Source organism: Capra hircus, chromosome 7, assembly GCF_001704415.2.
Source record: "Capra hircus breed San Clemente chromosome 7, ASM170441v1, whole genome shotgun sequence".
In the NCBI taxonomy this organism is placed as follows: Eukaryota; Metazoa; Chordata; class Mammalia; order Artiodactyla; family Bovidae; genus Capra; species Capra hircus.
In genome coordinates this window covers 66,744,277-66,760,684 of record NC_030814.1, presented here as the reverse complement: position 1 = coordinate 66,760,684, position 16,408 = coordinate 66,744,277, and the positions used below count along the sequence as shown (strand labels likewise).

The 16,408-nt window shown below is 60.5% G+C and overlaps 1 protein-coding gene across 1 annotated transcript; it reads left to right on the top strand.

Moving 5' to 3' along the window:
- EFNA2 (ephrin A2) lies at positions 711-15,402 on the top strand. Its single transcript, XM_018050450.1, has 4 exons — positions 711-873; positions 10,292-10,605; positions 12,903-12,968; positions 13,959-15,402. Exons 1-4 carry the CDS (start codon positions 734-736, stop codon positions 14,078-14,080), a joined length of 642 nt encoding a protein of 213 aa, XP_017905939.1. The 5' UTR covers positions 711-733; the 3' UTR covers positions 14,081-15,402.

Below are 16,408 nucleotides of genomic sequence, written 5' to 3'. Positions count from 1 at the left end.
AGTGAGACTGCAAAACCCTTCACCAGGCTGGACAGGGTAGCTCGGTGTTGGGGGAGGATGGGTTAGGATTCTGGGGTCCGGGTTTGAGTGTGGGAGGGCACAGGGCCGTGAGCCATTTCTGGGTCTCCTGTTGCCTTTGCCGGGTTAACTGCAGACCAGATTGCTGGCTTGAATGGAGGTGGTGAACAACTCGGCGACCCTGGGTTCGGCCCCCATGATGACGAAGGTGCACTCAGAGCCCCACAGAGTTGGGGTGACAGGCGGCAGGACCTGGGGCAGAGGGTGCAAGCAGCCCGACCGGGGGAGGCCTCCTGGACGGTCTGGGCGGGGCAGGGGGATGGGGAGGTCGGGGCGCGGTTGGGGCTGCAGCCCCCTGCCCAAGCCCCGCTTGGCCGGGGCACGGCAGGAGGGGGCGCCCGCGGCCCTCCCGGCGTTCGGGCGGGACAAAGGCCGGAGCCCCGGCCCCTCCCCGGCGGGTGCAGTGGTGACGGCCCGCGCTCTTAGTGTCTGCGCGGCCGGGCCGGCGCCCGGGGCGACCCCGGCGCCCCGCCCGCCGCCGCCTGACTTCTCGGCGCCCGAGGTCGCTCGCGCTCAGGCGGGGGCGGCCGGGGATCTCCAAGCGCCGGCGCGCCCTCCTCCCGCCCGCCCCGCGCCCGCCCGCTCGGCGGCGGAGAAGGAGGCGGAGACGGCTGGCAGGCGGCGGCCAGGCGAGCGCGGCGGCCGGACCGGGGCCATGGCGCCCGCGCAGCGCCCGCTGCTGCCGCTGCTGCTACTGCTGCTGCCGCTGCCGCCGCCGCCCTTCGCGCACGGCGAGGACGCCGCCCGCGCCAACTCGGACCGCTACGCCGTCTACTGGAACCGCAGCAACCCCAGGTGAGCGCGGGCCGCGGGCGGGGACCAAGCGCCGGGAGACCCCGGACTCCCCCACCCCAGTCTGGCCTCCCACCCCGGGCTCGGGGCGCCCGTGCGCGCTGCCCCCAGTAGTGGGGGCGCCCGTTTCCCACGGGAGCCTCCAGGGAGTTCCGGCCACCGGAGTTTGGGGGACTCACTCTGCGTGCATCTCCCCCCCGGGGCGCCCCTCCGCCTACAGGTTTGGGAGACTTGGCGCCCTGCATGTCTCGGAGCGCCGCCGGCCCAGGAGTTTGGGGATGCCCTCTGGCACCCTCAGAAGCCGTTTGGCCCTGAGTTCCCTCCCCGGTCTTGGGGAACCCAATGCTCAGGTCTCTCCGGGACCTCCGCTAGCTTTAGAGTTGGTGGGAATGCCCAGGAATCTTGTCACTGAGCCGCGCCCAGAGGTGAGGGACTGAGGTGGGGGACCGTGGCCCGGCAGGGGAGGGTTCCTCAGGCGCGTTCTGTCGGAGGCTCCCCAGATGAACTTGGGGAAGTTGGAATGTCCCTCCCCGTGGACCAGTGTCCACATTTGCTCCAGGGGGTCCCTGGTCCGGGGTTTCAAAGGGATGGAGAGATTGAGGCATGGAGGAGGCTCGGGGTCTGTCCCCAGAGTCCTGATCAGGCAGTGTCCTCCGGTGTCCTCCTCGCACTGACTGGGAAACTGAGGTGTGGAGGGGCCAAGCAGCTGGCTCAAGGTCACGGTGAGGGGAGCAGAGCTGGGGCTAGGACCCAGGTGCCCCACCCGCCTGCCTGCAGACCTCCTCTAGGTCGGGTACTGAGTACGGTCTGGGGGCAGCGGGAGCCCCTGCTACTCGAGCGAGAAAAGTTTGCTGGGGACTGACCACATCCTGGTCAGCAGTGGAAGCCTTGGACCATCTGGGGTCTGGGAGGAGGGAGTGGGCTGGGGGTCCCATGGGAGATGGGATCTAGGGTCCTACAGCTCCCGGTCTGCCCCACCGTCAGGGTCACAGTCATATCCAGGCCAGCTGGGCTGCTCATGGGGGCAGGGGCGCCCGCCTCCCTGCCCCCTGATCCTCTGCCTGCAGTCACTTTCTTTCGGTTTTCAAGCGCCAACCAAACTGCCTGCTTTCCAAGCCAGCGGTACCCCGCCATCCCCTCGCCGTCCCCTGCTGTCCTCGGTCCTCCTGCAGAAAGTTGCATAAAGGACTGTCTTTCAGCCAGCCCTGGGACCAGGGCAGCCTGTGTCCCAGGTCGGGGCAGGGAGCCCACGCAGACACCCCCCTCATTTGCCTGGTTGTGGGGTCAGCCCCAGGGCTGAGGGCAGAGAACCGGGGTCGAGGAGGGACGGCCGGGCTGCTGTGGAGCAGGTTCCCTGCACCACCCGCCCCACTGGTCACATGTGGGTTTGATTACGGTTCTTCCCTGCCGAGCAGGGAGCAGGGAGCAGGGAGCCGGGAGCCCAGCGGGCAGCGCTTCCCGAGCCCAAGTTTTTGGTTTCAGCCTCAGAATCCCGTCCCAATGTGGCCTGTCCTTTGTTCTAGCAAAAACCAGACCCGCCAGGAGCTTCCAATGGGGACGGGGACGGAAGGGGGTTGCGGGGTCTAGTCGCTGCCCCACCTGCCACAGGGCTGCAGGCAGGATGCTGGCTGGGAAGGAGGCAGACCCTGAGGCCGGCTCTGTCCAGCCGCTCAGCCGCCTCCTGTTGCTGACCCGACAGCTCTCTCTGACCAGCCGCCCGAAAGGACAGCCTCACTGTCCAGCACAGACCCTGGCGGTCAGGGCTGGCCTCTCCTCTGCCTCCTCCTGCTTGGGGAGTCCTGGGTGGGAGGTGACCTCCCCGACTTCCTGCAGTAGGGCCCAGGGTCCCAGAAGCCCTTCGCCTGGGAACCCCGGTTGGGTCAAGAATTAGGGCTCCATTCACCACCACGGTTGGGGATCTCTGCTAACGGGTGGCCTCCTTGGGAGGTTGGGTATACTGGGGTGCCCGGAGTGGAATCTGTGTCCAGTGACTGGGTGAGTGCTGGGCACAGGAGGAGGTTGCTGCCCAGCCTCAGGCTCTGGGGGCACCCGGAATGGACATTTCCTGAGGGTGCCCAGTCGCGGGGGCAGCTGCCAGGGTGCAGGGAGAGATGTGAAGTCGGTGGGTGGGCCTGATATGGGAGGCAGTGCCTCGAGAAGAGACGAGAGACAGGCCTGTGTGGGGACAGGGGAGAGTGGGGTCGAAACAGGGAGACTGGTGGCGGCGGCCAACAGAGGAGCCAGGAAACGCAGGGACAGGCTGTGCAGAAAGAGAGGGGGGCACACACAATAGGCACCGTGCGTTGGGAAGGGGACTGAGCCAGGGCTGGGCTGCCTCAGGTGGGCTACTGTCAGGCAGCAGAGGAGCCACGGGGATGCATGCGGGCTGGTGGAGGACCACCAGGCCCAGGCAGTGCTGCAGTGAGGCCGGCCACCCTCATCTGGCTGGCCTGTACCTGCGCCGAGGTAATGAGTGTGTGGCTGTGTTTCCCCAATTGCGTTCTCCTGCTGTGCCGTGGATTTCCTGTGAACACGAGGCTGGCCGACGCTGCCAGGGAGCCCCGCACCCACCTCCACCGCCGCTGAAGGGTGGAGACTGGGTCCAGCCATGGACCCCTGCACCCTCACCGGCCGGCTGTTCAGCTGTCTATCCGTCTGGTCCCCGCCTGAGCTGGGCACTGTGGGTCTGGCTGCCGGGTGTCTCTGGGCCTGTCTGTGGCCGGATTGGCCTGGGCCGGGCATCCTGGCAGGCTGCTTCTGGGGCTGCGGGGGTGCAGGGACACCTCGGAGGCTCGCTGGGCTGCAGGGCATGTCCACCCTATAGCTGTGTGTTCTTTCCCATGCTGTTCAGGAGTCCTGAGTCCCAGGAGGTGCACAGCTGTGTGTATGGAGCACACACACTGCCCACCCCCACTGCCACACAGACACTCAAGTGCCTACGTGTGTTTGGCAGCCCTGGCCCTGTGTGTCTGCACACGTTTCCGCATGTGTGTGCCTGGAGAACACATGTGTGCAGGGAGCATGCATGTTTGCAGCAGTATGTCTGGGTGTGGAGTGTGCGTGTATCTGTGCATGCAGATCAACACCTGGGGAGAAGGTGTGTCTGTATGTGGGCTGCACGCGTGTCTCTGGAATGTCTTCATGGCGCGCACACATGTGTCTGTGTGTACGGCCTGGCTCTGAGGGCCCCGGTGTGGGGGCTGACAGCCCACACCAGAGTGCGGTGATCACAGCTTGCCTTCCGTGCCCACCTGACTGCTCCTCCACCCGCTCCTCCAGCCCAGGTGGGTCCCTGCTGGGGGTATGTCTCCGGGTCCTGTGGGCTGGGCTCCTTGCTGCCCATGGTGCAGAGGGGCCATCGAGATTCAGAGCTGGCACCGGCAGGGACCCTCCTGTCCCTGAGTTCTCCACCTGGTTGGAAGTCTGGAGCCTGGGTGGACCCAGTGGTGCAGACCCTGACTGCCTGCCTGATTGCCCTTGGGTGTGGGCAGCGGCCATGTTCCCATCTCAAATGACCAGGGGGAAGATAGTGACTAGGACTACGTCCTCCCTGAGGGGGTGTCGGGCACCCCTGGTGCCTGCCAGCCTTGCCCAGGCCTCCAGGGAACCGGCTTTGAAGGGGGCGATGCCATATTTTGCCGCATGAGGCTTTTTTGTTTTGTTTGAAAGAAGCTCATCCACTCGACTTAAGGGGGACTTAGAGAGTGAGGACCCATGGACCTGGGAGTTTTGGGGTCCGAGGGTGTGGTCTGGGGGGCCATGGAGGGCTGGAGCTCGGACTCGGGGATCTGGGAAGCCCTTGGGCTAGCGGCTTGACTGCTTAGAGCCCCCTGAGTCGTGTTTCCTCTGTGAAGTGGGGTGGCGGGCTGTGCCCCTCTGTGGATGGCAGCAGGGCGGGCCTGGTGTGGATGGGTGAGGCATGGATGTGACCCCAAGGGACCAGAGGCCCCCGACAGGGAGGGGAAACGGAGGCCATTCCTGCCTGCAGGCAAGCAGGGAGGCTCCAGACAGGCCCGCAGTGTATCTGCAGCAGCAGCGAGGTTCAGGTGGTTGTGCAGGGTGGGAACCGCAGTGCTGGGGTCGGGGGGGCCAGTTCTGAGGTGCCCCGACATGCTGGCAGCCTGGGCTCTGAGGCTGGGATCCACAGGCTCCCTTTCCCCAGCCTTGGTCCCTCCCCACGGTGGACAACTGCCTCTCACCCCCATCCTGGGCAGTTCAGTGTGCAGAGGAAACTGAGGCAGCAGCTGAGCTGAGGACTGGGGGAAGGGGAGGGACTGGCCTCTAGCCTGCCTGGGAGCTGGGCCCGGGGAAGGGGCAGCCATCTCTGACCTCAGGGGCCCTCAGCAGATGTCCCCTGAGGGTCATGGGTCCCTCGAGGCCGCAGGTGCAGAGGTGGCCGAACTTGGGATGCGCAGGTGTGTGAACGGGGGGCCTGGGAGGCAGGGTTCCTACAGGTTCGATGGCTCGTTCTGCAGCCCCTGAGCCAAGCCCAGTGCAGGGTCCTGCCTCGGCAGCAGGTCCCCTCCCCTCACCAAGGCACCCAGGATGGACCAGCCTCAACCCTCATCCCCCTGGCATTGCTTTGGGGAAATTATCTGTGGTGGACAGTTCCAAAAGGAGGGCTCGACTGTGTCCCCTGCCCAGTGGGCCAGGCAAGGAAGGGCATGGCCACCTTTATGCTGCCCCATTGTGGACACACAGCTGAGAGCTCGGAGCACACAATCCAGACTCCGAGCTCTGTGGGCTGGCCCTGGTCGAGGCTCACCCCCATACCCACTCCCATGTGGGGTCTTGCCTTTGAGGGGCTCTGTTTGCCACCCCGGCCACGCACCCCCTCATCTCGCCTGTCTGCTTCATGGGTCGGGCTCCCCATTATGCCCCCATTTTATGGACCTAGGGAAAGTGATTTACCCATGGCCAGGAGGAAGTTATGTCCAGTGGGGGGACCCCCTCTGAGAGGCATGCACGTCTGGGGCTGGCTGAGGAGTGCGGAGACACCATACACACGGTGGGGGCTGAGGAGGGCGAGGTGACCCAGGCAGGCATGCCCCGTGGACTGGGCACCCAGGCCTCCTGCCTGAGACCAAGGCCCAGGGGGGTGTGGGCTGACCCTGCGGCCCTTCCCTCACCTTCCCCCCCCCACCCCGCCCCATTTGTTTCACCTCCTGCTTCTTATGGTGGGGCCCATGCCTCAGTTTACCCTGCACCCACAAGGCCATAATCGTCCTTTCTTGGCTGATGCTGCACTATCGTAAGGCCATGATTTTCTTTCCTTTTTCTTTAAAGCCTTTTCTTATATATTTATTTGGCTGTGCCAGGTGTTGGTTGCAGCATGCGGGATCTTCGAGTTTCTTTGTGGCACATGGGATTTAGTTCCCTGACCTGGGATGGAACCCAGGCCCCTTGCATTGGGAGCATGGAGTCTTAGCCACTGGATCTCCAGGGAAGTTTTGAGGCTCTAATTTTCAGTGAGGTCCCAGCCTTGGCCTTTGGGAGCCCTGCTGTCCATTTGGGCAGGCCTGGGTGTCTCTTTGCTGGAGTCTTCATTGGCATCTCTGAGCCCTTTAGTAGGAGCTGTGAAATGGCTCAGACCAGGGAGGCAAGAGACAGAGCTGGAGAGTGAAGGGGACAGACTCCCCTGCCTGCCCACCCCTGCCTCAGTTTCCAGGTTGTGAAGGCAGCCCAGCACCCCACTTCCATTTTGGGTGAGACTTCTAATTAGTTTCTGTGCTGTTAGCATCTAATGACTTGACTGTCGCCTGACTGGAGCTAATTAGCTGCAGGCCGGGTGGTTGCCAGAGGAAGGGGTGGTAGGTGGGGTTGGAGTGGCTGCCTGCAGGGTGGACATTGGCAGGGGGCGGGCAGGGTGAACCACTGGGGGAGAAGGTGTAGAGGTTGGGGGTGGGGAGGTCTGAAGCCTCAGGGAGCCCTGTGTCTGGGAACCATCCCAAGTCAGTCATTAACCCCTTAGTGAGAATTTCGATCTGTATCTACTGCTCCCAGGGATTATTTGCATATCAGGCCTCGGCACTGGTGGAGGAAATGAAGGCTTTGTCTTGCTCTCACCAGGCTCAGCTTGGGGTGGGGTCCATCTCCCCTGCCTTGATGCTACCCTGAGCAGGGGCGAGGCGTCAGCTTGGAACTGGGAATGCCAATGCAAGGCCGTGGCTACTTTATAGCAGGGAAGGGAGAAAAATGTCCATTTTGGCTCCCAGAGCTCAGGTGTGGGGGTGGGGGTGGGGGCTTCTCCTGGGATCCGCCTGCCTGGGGTCCTGGTTTCCCCACCTTGAGGCAGCTTTCTGCTCCCCATGACTCTATCACCTCAAAGACCTCGAGCATTTGGCCTTTGACCGACTAACAAACATGTATTGAGCACCACTGTATACTGGGCTCATGCTGGCCATCAAGCAAGGTACAGAGAAGGAGACTGACCCCCAGAAGGCAGACAGTGGACTGTGTAATGGTATAAATTTAATGATGTCCAAAAGAGATGAGTTGGGGAAAGTAGGGAAAGGCTTGTCAGGCTGAGGGAACAGTGTGTGCAATGGCCCTGGGACAGGAACAGGAGCAGCCCCGAGGCTGGCATGGCTGGAAGGGAGTGAGCTGGGGAAGTCATGGGGCGATGAGGTTGGGGGTGGGGCCATATGAGGCCCCATGAGCCTGGGAGGACTGTGGATTTTGTTCTGAGAGATGGGGAGCCAATAGAAGGCTTTGAGCCAGTGGATGGCGAGGTCTGATGGACACTCAGAAAAGTGAGCCCTGGATTTTGGGGGGCCCAAGTGGGACCTGGGTGTCCAGCCTCTGACCCAGCAAAGCAGCCTTGGCCGCTGATATTCTAATGAAGGTGAGGGGGGGAGGGGGGGGCCTGATGGTGCTGGTGTCAAGAGGGGAGGAAGGCCAGCATGATGGGGAAAGTCAGGCAGGAGAAAGGGGAGACAGTGCAACCCACCTTTTCTCCAGAAGTGCCCTGCCTGGAGTCACAGTCTCTTTCAGGCTGAACGGACATCCCTGGCATCAAGCCAGGGACAAGAGGGAAAACTGAGGCCCAGAGGCCAGGACCAGGACTCCCCCACCTCTGCCTATGGCTCCCTGTCACAGCCTCCCCGCAGGGCCTGCTGGGGTGAGGATGGGTCCCTGGGCAGCTGCTGGGCCGTGGCTGTCATCGATCAGTTGATCAATTGGGCTTTCAATGGGGCCGGGAAGGAGCGAAAATGACTTTTCAAAAAGCCTGGAGCAGCTTCTGCATCGATCGTGCCCAAGGGGCCGGAGGACATGGCTGGTCAATGAGACGCCTGTGCCCGGCCAGCCGCATAGCAGCCCATGGGATGGGCAGGCTCCCAGCCCCACTCAAGGCTGCCCTGCATCTATGGGGTGCCTGCTGTGTGCACAGCTGAAGTTCTCCCATCTGCCTCAGGGACCATCTCCATGACAGAGTTGGAAACTGAGTCTTTGAGAAGAGAAGGCAAGACCCAGCTGGGCTCCATCCTGGGTTGGAACAAGATGAGGTTTCTCAGCCCCCAACGGACCTGCACTGCCAGACACATTTATTCTGCAAAGGCCTTCCCATTTCTGCGGGAGGAAGTGGGCACCCTATTCCTGGGTGAACCCTGTGCAGCAGGGAAGGGCTGGGAGTGAATCCACTCCCCCTACTCCCTGACCTGGAATTCTCTGAACCTTGACTTCAGCCACAGACTTGATATCATCATCCGGGGTCCCTCCTGACGGGTGGGGAAACTGAGGCACCATGGGCCTGTCCCCTGCCTGCCTTCTTCCCAGCTTGAAGGTCCCCGGAGCCCTCGCCCCGCCTGACACAGTCTCAGAGTAGCGGGGGTCCAGCCAATGCCATCTGATCATCCAGCCACCCCCTCAGGTGCCAGCTGTGCCAGTTAGTGCTCCTAGTATGGGGGCCGCCTTGCTCCCTTCCACGGTCCAGGGCGGCTGGCACATGGGCACAGAGGCAGCGGCGGGGCCGGGGCCCCAGTGGCCTCGCCCTCCCTCGCTGCCACCGCCCCTCACCAGGCCTCAGTTTCCCTGCTGGTGTGAGGAGGGAGGAGGTCGGGGAGCCTGCCCCCAACCCTCCGCTGCCAGGCCTTTTATGTGCTAATAATCCCCTCTTGGGAGGCCCCCTTGTCCCCCCTCGGTCCAGGCCGCGTTTACATGACAGGGACCTGGGGGACTGCATCCCGGAGATCTAAGGGCTCCTGGCGCTGTAGCCGGAGGCATTGATGGAAGGGGAGCTCCCTGTCCCTCGCTCAGCTGACCTCCATCCTTGCCTGATGAGGCTGGGTCAAGGGGCCCCCCAAGGAAAGGGGTACAGGCTCTGTGACAGCTGAGGAGACCTCCAGGGCCAAGGCTAGGAGGCAGAGCTGGTGAGCTAAGGCATCAGGGGTGGGGAATCAGGGAGTTGTGGGGTAGCTGCCAGATTTTGGAGGCTCTGGAGGGAGGACGAAGAATGTCACTCAGGGTGGAAGGGGTGGGGCTGAGGGGGGATCAAACCCAGGGCACCCCTGAGTTGGACTGAGGGATGGGGGTGTCTGAGCATCCTTCATGTCAAGCCCCGCCTCTCTGGGGATACAGGAGAGGGGCTAAGCTTGTCTCAGAGAGGCAGGGATAACTGACCTGTGTCCCAGGTACCCTGGGTCTTCTTGGCAGGCAGATCTGCAGAAGGAAAACAGGAGGCTGTCTCTGGGGATGGCATGGAGGGCTGCCTGGAGGAGGGGGCATTGAAGTCAAGCAGTTAAAGCTTTTGGAGTGGGACTTCCTGGTGGGGGGGATATCTTGTGCCAGGCCTGTGTGGCTGAAGGGCCCAGATGTGGATTCTTCAGGGAATTGGGGGTCTGGGGGGCTGTGAGTCACAGGGCGCCTGCTTGGGTGCATGTGGTTACCCAGAATGCCTGGGGGCAGGCCCTCTTCCCTGGGACAAACCTCACTGTGGGCCTGGGGCTCAGGGCTAGTCTAGGTCTCCAGGCGCCTGCTCTGGTCTTGGTGTGGCAGGGTTGTTGTACCAGGCAGGAGACCATGAGCTCAGACCCTGGCACCTGACTGTGGGCAGTGTGTCCCCACTACACAGAACCCCTCGCCCTTCCCCCATCTCTGACTTACTCTCTTCCCCTGCACTGACCTATCACCCACACACCCTCCCAGGGTTCCCCATCCCCCTGTGCTGACCAGTGACCCCTCCCCATTTACCCTTTCGCTGACTCTGCGCTTGTCTCCTGCACTGACCCATCAACTCCACACCCTCCCCGGGCTCCCCATCCCCAGGCCCCGCCCCTTCCCTGCGCTGACCAATGACCCCTCCCCATTTACCCCATCCGTTAACTTTCCCTTTTCTCCTGCCATACCCGTCACCCTACTCCCGGCCCCTGCTCCGCATCCCTGAGCCCCCGTCCCGCGCACTGACCGCCGGCCCCGCCCCCAGGTTCCATGCGGGTGCGGCGGACGACGGCGGCGGCTACACCGTAGAGGTGAGCATCAACGACTACCTGGACATTTACTGCCCGCACTACGGGGCGCCGCTGCCGCCGGCCGAGCGCATGGAGCACTATGTGCTGTACATGGTCAACGGCGAAGGCCACGCCTCCTGCGACCACAGGCAGCGCGGCTTCAAGCGCTGGGAGTGCAACCGGCCCGCGGCGCCCGGGGGCCCGCTCAAGTTCTCCGAGAAGTTCCAGCTCTTCACGCCCTTCTCTCTGGGCTTCGAGTTCCGCCCGGGCCACGAGTACTACTACATCTGTGAGTAGGGGCGGGCTCCCTCCTCCTCCCCCCCGTCTCCTCTCCCCTCCCCCATCCCTCCTCCTTCCTCTGCCGGGGCCTCTGGTCTCCATCCTCGCCCCCTCGGCCTGCGGGTCAGCCTCTATCTAGGCCGCTGAGCCAGTGGCCCCACGGTCAATTCGTCTTACCCTGAGACCAGGGGGGCCCACCCCATGTTGCACTGAAGCCAGAAACTAGGCCTGCCTACTCCAGTCGGGGAGGAGGGATGGAGGACACACCGTGAACCGGGCGGGCATCTCCTAAGCCTACCCCCTCGCTCCCCGCCTCGCCCCCCCCCCGCCACCCCCCTCACCACCCGCCCCCGCCACCCCCCCCCGCCACCCCCCCCCCCCCCGTCTCTCCCCCTCGCACCCGAGAGCCCAGATTCCCAGAGGAGTGTGGAGGCGTTTCAAGGTCGGAGGCAGCCTTGGTCCAGGTCCGCTGGGCATTCATGCCGTGCTGTAGGCCTGGGGCAGGGGGCGAGCAGGTAAACTGTCCCCGCCTCTGCTGGGGTTAGGGCCTCCCGAGGGGCCCCTTCTTCCTCCTCCCCCACCAAATGCCAAGGGCAGGGCCTGGCGTGGCAGAGTGTGCCAAGGCTTCAAGTTCGCAGTAGCCAAGCCTCAGCAGCCCCTAGTCTCTGAGAATCTGAGAATGAGAGGGTCCCCCATAGCCCCTGCCAAGATCGGGGCCCAGGAAACCCACCTGGGCCCAAGGCGGTGGCTCTGAGGGGTTGTGCGGCCCCATTTCTCAGCGTCCTGGAGGCTGATGGGGAGTAGGTGGGGAGGGGGACTGCCCCCCCACCCCCCAACCCAACTCCTGCCCCAGGCTTCTGGGAGGGACCCAGTGCCTCACCACCCTAGTTCCCGCTGAGTCAAATTAAACTCTTCGAGGCTCCATTTCCTCCTTTCTCTGCTCTATTTGGATTTTTTCCTTTTAATTCAGGGAAGAAGAGGGTGGGGGAGGGGAAGAAGGTGTTTAAATTAAGTCCCTGTAATGTAAGAAAAATTACATTTTTCTTTCCGAGATGGGAGTTTCATAAAGATAATTATTGTAATTATTCGTCCTATCTCTGTGACGAATGTTATTTTTATTACGTGCTTTTTATCTTCATCTCCCAGCACGAGGGACTTCTGGGGGGCAGGCAGAGGTGACAGCCACAAAGAGGACCGGCCGAGAACACAGGCGGGGACGGGCCCGGCCGCAGCCATGTGGTGCCTGCACCTGTTCACCTGTGTGAAGTCCGCCACCCATCGAGCCCCAGGCCTCCCTCCCTGTCCCTAGCCTGGCCCCCAAGCCCTCTTTCCTGACTCATGGCCAGTGCTCTTGGACCTCCCCTGGCCCCCAAGTGGACCAAGAAGCAGGGAGCCCTATGGTGGAATTTTAGGTGTGAGGACTCAATGCACTTCAACCTCCAAGTGACCCCGGGCCTTGTGGGTCACTGTCCAAGGGAGGCCGGATGCTGCTTCCTTCCCAGGCCTAGTGGGCTCAGGCAGTTACCCAGTTGGGGCTTCCCTGGTGACACAGTGATAATAAATCTGACTGCCAATACAGGAGACGCAAGAGATGTGGGTTCGATCCCTGAGTCGGGAAGTTCCCCTGGAAGAGAGCATGACAAGCCACTCCAGTATCCCTGCCTGGAGAATCCCATGGACAGAGAAGCCTGGTGGACTACAGTCCATGGGATCACAAAGAGTGGGACATGACTGAGTGTACATGCACACCAAAGCACCTACCTTGGGCCACATGAGGCCTAGATAGGGGGTGACTTGCCAACATCGCAGATCCCTAACAGCAGGGATTTGATCTCACGTCAATCATTTGTTTGTTTGTGGGGTTTTTTGCTATTTGATTTTGTTTTGTTTTAGTTTTGGCTGCACTGTGTGGCATGTGGGATCTTGGTTCTCTGATGAAGGATCGAACTCCTGGACCACCAGGGGATTCCCTTTATTTGCTTATTGAAAACACACATTTTTACTCATCACCTTTGAACCTTGCCCTGTGCTGCCCTGGGGTAAGATGGAGTCAGACATAGACACCCTACCCCCATCTCTGGGGTTAGGAGTCAGCGAAGTGAGGGGCAAAGGGAGCATGCAAGAAGACTTCTGGGAACTCATGGGCATTATGTCTAGGCCTTTGATGTATGGTGAGGAGTTTTATGTGTGGATTCCCCTACCTGGGGTCAGGCTTGGGTCACAGGCATGGGGAAGGAGACGCAGTCCCAAGAGGTCCCAGGCACCAAGAGTCCCCTGCCCTACTAATCCCCAACCCCTCTCTTCCAGCTGCCACACCGCCCAATGCTGTGGACCGACCCTGCCTGCGACTGAAGGTTTATGTGAGGCCAACCAGTAAGTGCTTGGGGGTCAATGGGGTCCTCAACTCACAGAACCCACTGAGTGGTCAGTGGAATCAGGAAGGAGGTGGTGACAGCGTACCCTAGGGAGTCCCACAGCCTCACCAATGGCTGGGACTGGCCCTGCAAATGGGGCCATGTCAGACCCTTCAAGAATGAAGTTTTGGGGCTTCCCTGGTGGTCTAGTGGTTAAGAATCCTCCTGCCAGTGCAGAGGGCATGGGTTCGATCCCTAGTCTGGGAAGATCCCACATGCTGCAGAGCAACTAAGCCTATGTACCACAGCTATTGAAGCCTATGTCCCTGGAGCCTGTGCGCGGCAGCAAGAAGAGAAGGAGCCAAAATGAGAAGCCCACACAACGCAATGAAGAATATCCCCCGTCTGCTGCAACTAGAGAAAGCCTGTGTGCAGCAGTGAAGACCCAGTGCAACCAAAAACAAATAAATTTAAGAAAGAATGAAGATTGAAGTCTGCAGCTGGGCCTCCCTGAGGCTGAAGCCCTCTGTACCCAGAGTGGACTTCAGGAAAGTTCTCTAGAATACCCATGTTCTGAGCTCTTGAAACATCCTGATACTCAGAGGGAAGGGGGATTCCCATGGCCTCACCACTTCACCCACCTCCAGGCACATTTACTGGGCTCCTGCTGGTTGCCACACTCTGTATTGGAGGTGTTGCCCCAGAGGTACAGGGACATAGATCCCTTAGAGCAGGGTCATGATCTCAGGTCAATCATCTGGTTACACTGTTTTTTAATTTTTGCTGTTTGATTTTATTTTGTTTTTGGCTGCACTGTGCACCATGTGCAATCTTAGTTCCCCAATCAAGGATCAAACCTGTGCCCTCTGCAGTGAAAACCTGGAGTCCTAACCACTGCCAGGGATGTCCTGAAAAAGGTGTTTAGCAACATTGGGTCTTGAGGTCTGGGAAGCAGGGTGGGGGTGGATGGGCCTGCCACTGACCACCCTGGCTCTTTGTCCCCCTACAGACGAGACTCTGTATGAGGCCCCGGAGCCCATCTTCACCAGCAATAACTCCTGCAGTGGCTTGGGCAGCTGCCAGCTCTTCCTCAGCACTGTCCCTGTGCTGTGGACCCTCCTGGGCTCCTAGCCCGCCACAGGACCCTGGCTCCACCTCAATGGCCCGCCTCTGAGACCAAATAGAGACGCCGCTCCTCCCGCCACTGGTGCTGCTCTGTGAGGTGGGGCTGTCCACATGTCCCAGGCTGGCCGGGGCAGGGGCAGCCAAGGTGCCCCCAATCCGTGCCCAAGAGGCTGGTTGTCCGCCCAGCTCGTGGCCACGCTGTCTTGTCTGGAGGCCCTGGTGAACCAGGGGACCTCTTGGCAATGTTGGATTTTTGTTTTGTTTTGTTTTTAGTGTATTTTTCATGGTTGGATCGGAAAGACTTGAGTTCCTAATTTAATTTATTCCTTGCTGTCGCCTGTGACTTTGGGAAGGAAACAGAATGGATGGATGGGCCAGGGGTTCCCAGCCCACTGGGAGAAGGGGAACCAGGGACCCCTGGCCTGGTCATTCCATTTGTTGGTCCTGGCTGGAGGTGACCGTGGAGTGGACCCCCAGGTGCCCTGGGACAGGCTGGCCTGAGGCAGAAAGGGCAGGCAGGTAGTGAGTTCCCCTGATTCTGGTCCATGGGCCCTCAGACCCCCATCAACCCAGTTCTTCCCTCCTCCCTCCCGGTCATTGTCTCCCAGAGCAGAAACCACAGGGTTTCACTGGAGGTCACCATGGAGTCCTGGTCCTGGGAATCATAGCATCGTAGTATCTTAGCGATGTCTTAGACCCCCTCGTCCGCTCAGCCTCACACAATCACCCCGGAGGCAGAGAAGACGTTACATTTCTGTAAATAGAGCCAGCAAGTATATACTGTGATTTATTTTTACTGTATTCCTGAGGATGGACTGGAATGTTTCTTTTTTTTTCTCACCCCTTCATGTGGGGGGAAGGGTCTTTTATTTTGGTGGGGGATGGGGTAGACTTTTTAGCATAGAAGCTGCACTTCGCAATAAGCTCCTTTGTCTGTCAGACCCCCTTCCCTCTCCTCTATGACTAATGTTTGTAAGAAAAAAGGAAAACAGGACAAAACAAAACTGGGGGGAGGGGGGTGTTGAACATCACCACCGAAACGAGAAACCCCTTCTGGAAGACACTTTAATGAAGTAAACAGCTCATTTATACAGATTTCATATTTCTACCCGCCTTTCCTGATCTGTGTTTTATATATATTATATATAAATATATATGGTGCGTGGCCGCTGGGAGCCGGCTCAGGCACGCCGGCGGTGGGGGGGCTTTTGTAGGGGTCGTGGCCGGGCGGCCTTGCCACGCCTGGAGCTGGCGACAGGGCCTCCCCCAGTCCGTCACAATCAACTTTGGATTCTGTATTTTTTTATAATAAAATGAGCGTAAGCATCCAGGGTGTGTATTTGTATTTGGGGCCTGCCAGTCCTTGTTGGAGGGGTGCTTTGAGCTCATAATTTGGGGTTGGGTCTGGCATCTGCTGGGGAGCAGTGTCTGCAGACCGTAGGGCTGATGGCGAATCTTTGCTTCTGGATGTGTGTCGTTTGGGTGCAGGGCCCTGGCATGAGCATTTGTGGGGTGCTGTGCCTTTTTTCACCTCCCTGGGAAATGGAAACAAGCGCCTTCTCCCCGGGGCAGCTATGGGGAGGCCAGGAAGAGGCAAGGCTGCCTTTGAGTACACAGCGGGGCTTATTAAGTATCCACCACCTGATGCACCTGAGCAGGTTGGAACCCCCAGGCCCCAGGGCCAATCGTTTCCCGTACCCTTCATCCATGCTGGGGGGCGGTCCCCAGGTTCTACGACAGGTCTCTTAGGATCCTACCAAGTTCTATGTGTCGTGGTCCACTGCCTAAGACTCTGAGCTCCCAATGTAGGGGGCTTGGGTTCGATCCTGATCAGAGAACTAGATCTGACATGCCACAGCTAAAGATCCTGAGTGCCACAGTGAAGACTGAAGGTCTCTCATGCCACAACTAAGACCTGGTGCAGCCAAACAATAAAACAATGAAAAAAAAAGTTCCATCATCTTGGTCGCCAAGCTCTGCCAATGTGTGACTTAGTGTCCCCAGTGACTCCAGGCCAGCGTGGAGGTTTGTCTGTCATCTTGAATTCTCTCCCAGCTTCCCGGCGGCATGTATCAGAGGGTTGTGGAGTCCCAGGGGCCTTCACCCCAGCCTGGCCCAGAGAGGCACAGAGTGTGGCTGAGGGAGGGGGCCTTAGGGCTGCTCTTCGCCTCAGTGCCACCCAAGGGGACTGTAGCATCCCCAGCACAATGAGTGGAGAGGGAAGGCTCTGGGCTAATTAATTCGGCCGTGCTGGGTCCGGCGACGGGGGCTGCCTCTTAATGAGGCCAGTGAGCGACACAAAGACCCCTGTGTGCACCCCACCCGCCCTGCCCA

Excerpts from the sequence above, each read along its gene's own strand:
- EFNA2 (XM_018050450.1), top strand. The coding sequence starts at position 734 with ATGGCGCCCGCGCAGCGCCCGCTGCTGCCGCTGCTGCTACTGCTGCTG. Across the intron at positions 10,606-12,902 it reads CCACGAGTACTACTACATCT|CTGCCACACCGCCCAATGCT; the intron begins GTGAGTAGGGGC and ends CCTCTCTTCCAG. Across the intron at positions 12,969-13,958 it reads GGTTTATGTGAGGCCAACCA|ACGAGACTCTGTATGAGGCC; the intron begins GTAAGTGCTTGG and ends GTCCCCCTACAG.